At 40.6% G+C, this 6,186-nt stretch overlaps 1 protein-coding gene across 6 annotated transcripts in view; it reads right to left on the minus strand.

Annotated features, from left to right (window-relative positions):
• Positions 1-658: 658 nt before the first annotated feature.
• The window catches only part of col11a2 (collagen, type XI, alpha 2), a 52,721-nt gene continuing 47,193 nt past the window's right edge, over positions 659-6,186 (minus strand). For all 6 annotated transcript variants that reach the window (XM_032534724.1, XM_032534727.1, XM_032534726.1 and 3 more), the window contains 8 exons: positions 6,094-6,147; positions 5,895-5,930; positions 5,720-5,773; positions 5,339-5,624; positions 5,020-5,132; positions 4,553-4,621; positions 4,050-4,286; positions 659-2,990 (listed from right to left, as the gene is read on the minus strand). In XM_032534724.1, coding sequence (XP_032390615.1) covers positions 2,844-2,990; positions 4,050-4,286; positions 4,553-4,621; positions 5,020-5,132; positions 5,339-5,624; positions 5,720-5,773; positions 5,895-5,930; positions 6,094-6,147 — 996 coding nt within the window. In that variant the 3' untranslated portion in view covers positions 659-2,843. The remainder of the gene's footprint in view (positions 2,991-4,049; positions 4,287-4,552; positions 4,622-5,019; positions 5,133-5,338; positions 5,625-5,719; positions 5,774-5,894; positions 5,931-6,093; positions 6,148-6,186) is intronic.

The raw sequence follows: 6,186 nt of genomic DNA on the forward strand, positions 1-6,186 counted from the left end.
TAACTCATCCCGAGGTTTTGATATGGACTCCAAGTTGTAGGTCTGTTATTAAAACTATCTGCACAAATGACAAATAGTGACGAGAACTACTGATGACAGGGGTTTGAAAGAAAAACAAGAGTCAAGCAGCTCTTTTTAAAAGATTATATATTACAGAAACAAGAATTTAAAAAAATTACTTACACACATCATAAAATAATACTTTTTTCTCTTTACAGCACCATATTTTTTTGTCGAAACATTTGTCTTCTTCACAATAAAAGCAAATATTTGAGGTCATTCTCTCTGGAGAATCTCAAAGTCAGATTTTTTTTTTTTTTTTTTAATGTTTAGGTTTTGGCCATCCCGCCCCCATTTCCCTACTTTAGTGAGAAAAAAAAGACAAACAAATAAAAAACCAGAACCCTAGTGTGATATCACCCCATTGCCACGTTATACTTACAAATATCTTCTCCCCCCTCTCACAACCTTTTTCCTACCCGCTGTGATCTCAGAAATTTGAAAAAATAAAAGGATTGTGTGTCACCATTTTTAGCACCTCAATGTATATCAATGCAGGGACTGACTCATTTCAAAGTCTAGCAAAGCAATAGCCTGATCTTGAAACTAAAATACGCCAAATAGAAACAGTAGCAACAACAAGGAAAAGTGACAGAACTGGAGAGTCACCATTTAATCATTACAGAGGAAGCAACATTTAACAGCACAGTACAGTTGTTGAAAACACTAAAAAGGGATATTACAATAAAATATGGCCACAGATTCTTTGGTTCTACAAAAGGAGTTTGGAAAGGGCGTGAACAGAAGCACCATAACTCAGGCTGGCAGTGAGTTTAACGTGTGAGTCACTCGCTTCACTTTACCTTCAAGTGTCAGCTACAGGAAATAAATACAAATGAAATATACCACATTTGACTGGAATATTTGGTGGTCTGTGTATTTCTGTAATCTCAAAGCACCCTATTTGTTTTAAATAAATACAATAGAATATCACTATTTCTGTACAAATGGAATGTAATGCACATTTTCCCCCAGTTAAAAGCTTCTTGAAGAGACTAAAGAAAAATAAAGGACTCAAAGTGGATACTGAAACTTTTATGCTTTGGTATAATTAGCACCTTGCCACACAGTTTCTTTCAGTAAAGCATACATTTTATTCACTGCTGTATGAAAAAAGGAGGGAACTTTGAATCTCATATACATATTTAAACCCTGATGATGTTCTGCGCTTAGAGGCAAAATCAGAAGATGTATTCTGGATGGAAAACATTAGTCAAAGTACCCCAAAAGTGACTCAGCAAATACTGGACTGGTGTGTGGTAGTGACCCTGGTAGGCTGATCCATGATCTAAAGAGGAGGAATCGGCCCTTTTAAAAAGGCACCAGTAACATGCAAGTACAATTGCATCAAGTTCAGCACAGTTAACAAAATAATGGCTTTTAAACTTACTGATCTAAGATCTTCTATTCTGCCTCTTTGCATGCAGCAGGTTTTGTTCAATGTTAACAAATAGACAATTGCAAAAGATTCTGCTGCTCTCAGGGCTGAGAAAAGATTGTCCAGTTAAAAATAAAATAAATCCTGCATCACACTGGACATTGGATTCTTAATCCTCATTTTTAGACTTTTTTAATAAAACTGCAAGGTGGCCATGAAGAGAATATTACAAATAACAGAAAATTCACTTGGCAGCTTAAACAAGACAACCCTCATTTTATTCTGGGTGGAAACTGGCGGCTTTAATTCTTTGGTTCTTTTTGATGTAATAAGATACAAGCTGTGTTTTCAACGTGAGCAACATGATTGACAAGTCACATATTTCTTACAACACTAGACAACCAGATGGGTTTGCCCCTACAAAGATGGCCCAAAGGTTTATGTTAGCAACAGCTGAACATTTCAGACCACTGGCTGTCATTTTACCGAACAGTTTGGTGTCTACTGTTTTTATTTAATTTTGGTTCAGAAGTAAAATAACTTCTAGCAAGTGCAAAACGGATAAAAAGTTGATGTCAAACTTTCCATAATAAAGGACTTTTTATCTGAATGACTAAAGGATTAAATGCCAAAGCAGTGAAACCAAAACACACCATTTAACCATCCAAATCGTCACAGATGCAGACAGCTACACCGGAGCCATTTGCACCTCTTGTTGATCATAAAAAATCGACTGTCCGGACCACGTTGCTCGCAGTTTGAACGTGGGATTAAAGAATTGGAAATAATGTCCAAGTGTGACCCATTTATGGGAGAAGGAGGGGGGAGGTAGAGCAGGTGAGATGAGTGGAAACAACAGACAGCGGGGAGGAGAGAAGAGTGAGAGGGGGATTGGAGACGGGGGGGGGGGGGGGGGGGGGGGGGGGGGGGGGGCTCCAGGCCTCAGGTTAGCGGCTGGCCCTCTTTGTCAGGGCGGTCCCTTTCGCTGCTGGTAAAAAAAACACTGTTTTGTTCCGAAGAACACTCTCTCCTGGTTTTTTCTTCCTTTCTCGCGCTCGTGCACCCAAAAGATGGTCTCCTCTCTGCGAGTTTTTAAAAAAAATTTGTCTTCACTTTTTTTTACGTCCATTAATTGTTGGGAGGATGTTGCTTTCCCCAGGCACGTACTTGACTCTGTGGTTGTCTCACAACAACATCTGCGCGTGTTAGTGTGTGTGTCTGTGGGTTTGTGTGTGTGTGTTTCATATCATTTACAAGTTAATTTACAAATTACTGGGCATGTATGTTTATTATATAAAAGTGTGTCTCTAAGTGCGTGTGTGTGTGGGTGAGTATTTGCGTGTGTTGTTATTTGCATGATGCGTGTGCGTGTGTGTGTGTGTGTGTGTCTGTGTGTGTGTATATTTTAGCCTTGGAAACAGACAGGTCCCACTTCAAAGCCAAACTGCTGGTTGCTCTCCCCAAAGTCTGACACCTTGATATCCAGCAGAGGAAGATGCTCCACCTGAGGTGTGTTGATCTCCAGGACTGTCCTGTCAAAGCCCTTACGATACTGCAGAGAGAGAGAGAGAGAGAGAGAGAGATAGACACACACACACACACACACACACACACACACACACACACACACACACACACACACACACACGTGTTGGAACCAAGATATTTACATGTGGCATGATTTTGAACAAAAATTGTTTTTCAGTGGAAAAATATTGAATGTATAATTTTCATCATATTCATATTTTTTACTGCATAATAACTGGGGGAGTAAAAAAAGAGAGTAACATTTCTGATGCAGTCGATATGTGGTAGCCTGGTACTTATATAAGTAAAGATAAGTAAAAAGCACTTTCTGTGTGCCATTACAATTTCAAGACAATATATTCAATAGACAGTATATCCAAACTAAATTCTTTACTGTAAAAACAAAACTGGTAAATATGTAAAGGTAGTTTTCAGAGACAACTAAATATTTTTGCAAGCACTCTGGGCTTTTCAAAAGCATTCCCGGGTAAATATTATCGTAGACAATCAGTGTTAAAAAAAAAGTTGCAGTGGTTTGGTTTCTACTGGGATTTGCAGCAAAATGGAGAAATACACTTTTTTTGTGTACTTTAAGTAATTGTACTTAATATGTGACTACTCACTTTAAGCAGACAGCATATTAATTTTCAAATCCTAGTCAGCAAATATCCATAGTCTGCTGAATGAATGTAGATATAGGTGGGGAACCATCTAAAGTTCATAACTTTAAAGGTCCCATGAACCGGTATAATTATGTTTCTAATGTGATGTCTTTCCCGGATCAATATGTATTGCAAACCAATGGGATGTCACTTAGAGAGAGAGAGAGGCAGTTTCATTTGATAGGACCGGAAGAAGGGCATACTATTGAAAAATGCGTTGGCTTTACTGGCTACACGTTGGATGGATTATAAACTCACAGAGCAGAAAGATGGTAAAGTCAGACCAGCTCAATGCTCCAGAGTAAAGTCTTTTTCGGAACATTGAGCTGTTGTGCGGACTTTACCTTCTTTCTACATTTACATTTTTGTCCTGCACCAGCAACTACATGCATGTGCGCCACATCGTCTTTTTCCAAACTCACAGAGCAGCCATCGACCAAAGCTTTGATGTAAGGGTTGGTCTCGTAGCTCAGCTTCTCGTCGTTGGCGCCCTGGAGGTGCAGCGCCCTGTTGTAGTTGTTCTTGGCGCTTCGGTCGGCCCAGGCCACCGAGCGGTGGCAGTGGTAGGTGAGGTTCTGGCGGGCCTGGACGCTCAGGAGACGCAGGAAGCCCAGCTGGACAACACCCACAGGCTCACCGGTAGAGTCCACGTAGGAGAACTGGGAGGGGGAGCGTGAAAAGGATGAAGAGAAAATAAAAAGAAAATGGGATTTGGAGGACAAGCACATAAAAAGGTGAAAGATGAAAAGGAGAGAATGCACATAAAGGGATGACAGTGAAGGAAAAAGGGAGCAGGAAGGGCAAATGAGTGGAGTCAAAAAGAGAAAATAGATTGCAAGAAAAAAAAAAACTAAAATTAAAAACTAAACTATCATTTAAAAAACAAGTTTCACAACCAGTCTTAATGTCATAGAGGGTTACTAACCTTACTGCCAGTGGCAAACTCACTGTACCAGGATCCTGGAGTCTCCTTGTCCCAGGAGCTCATCTTCACCTGCCACCAGAATGGTCCAAATCACAGATTATTTTGATATATTACAGATAAATACAGCTTGTGTTGGAGAATAAGACCATTTCACATGCACCTAGAGTTTTTCTGAGCCATTAAAACACTTTGATCTTCTTAGTTTCAATTACAAATGTTAGAAAATGATGTGCAAATGCAATTTTGAGCTATTATTTTTTTGTAAACACAAATGCACATTCCTATCCCTTTCATTTTTAATAGTTTTCTTAACTGGCACTCAGACATTAGTTTAGTTTGATATAGGATCATGAGCTGTGCCCTTAAGCACAGCTAGTTTTCCTGGGGCCCACATTTAAAAACATACATTCAAATGTATTTTTACATTTTAAGCAAATTTGATAGTGTAGCTGATTGGGTGGACCGACCGTGTTGATGCTCTTGCTGGGGTACAGGCACGTCTCTGCTCCGCTGGTGAAATTACAGAAGACCTTGAAGGAGTCTCTGGAGCAGCCCTGGTTGGGGTCGATCCAGTATTCTCCTGCAGAGGGCGACAGAGAGACAAAGCAAGGTGGAAAAAACATAAAAACACTGACAATATTTAATTTTAAAAAATTACTGTTCAACATCATGTTGAAATGAAAATGATTGCAATATTGACAACCTAAAGATGACCATTAAGGGATCGTTAAGAGGGATCTCTGAGCAGGTCAAAGCTACATTGTTCAGGTTAATTAATTCCCTCACCGTCTTTGAGCTCTGGCTGGCTGAGGTGCAGGTCTTGGCAGGTGCGGGCAGGACTGTCCTGGGTACCCAGAGGGAAACGCATGGTTTCGATCTCCTGTCGCAGTGAGTTGAGAGAGCCAAAGATCTCCTCCATGCCTTCAGTGCCCATCAGGAACTCAGTGCCAGCGGCGTCAGATGCAGGCATGTCCGAGTCGGTCTCAGAGAGCAGCTTGCTAGCGTCGATGGAACGTTTGGACTTGGGACTCCTCTGGATGGGCAGGGGCTGAATGACCTCGCCTGGTGGGCCCTGGGAAGCAAGTTTACATTTTAACCAGTTAACTAACAAAAATACTGTGAGATGCAATGATGTGAGCAGAATTGAAATGATAGTGAAGTACTTACAGGAAGTCCAGGAGGTCCTTGCACACCCTTTTCTCCCTTTGGACCAGATCCTCCCTAAACACAGCAATAGGAGGGGCGATCCAAGAAACATTACTGCATCAGATCCACATTAGTGCATTTTTTGTTACAATTTAATTTATTTTGTGTGGCGCAAACTCTTTTAAAGTATACTTACAGAAGAGCCCTTAGCTCCTTTGACACCTTGAGGACCCTGTAAAAGATATGAGGCTTTAGTTTACTGCCGGTGACCATCCTTTATTGCTTACTGCTGCTACTAATTACATTTGTACTTAATAACAACTTAGGGAACTGAACCAAGAGAAAGAACAAAGTGAGATTGCACGTTTATGGAATTAAACAGTAGGGGCACTCACAGGCAGACCAGGAGGACCAGCAGGGCCGAGGGGTCCGGTGCCTCCAGTCATTCCCTGTAATAAAACACGAGACATTTATAACATGAGAATAGT

Source organism: Etheostoma spectabile, chromosome 14 (assembly GCF_008692095.1).
Source record: "Etheostoma spectabile isolate EspeVRDwgs_2016 chromosome 14, UIUC_Espe_1.0, whole genome shotgun sequence".
NCBI classification, from domain to species: domain Eukaryota; kingdom Metazoa; phylum Chordata; class Actinopteri; order Perciformes; family Percidae; genus Etheostoma; species Etheostoma spectabile.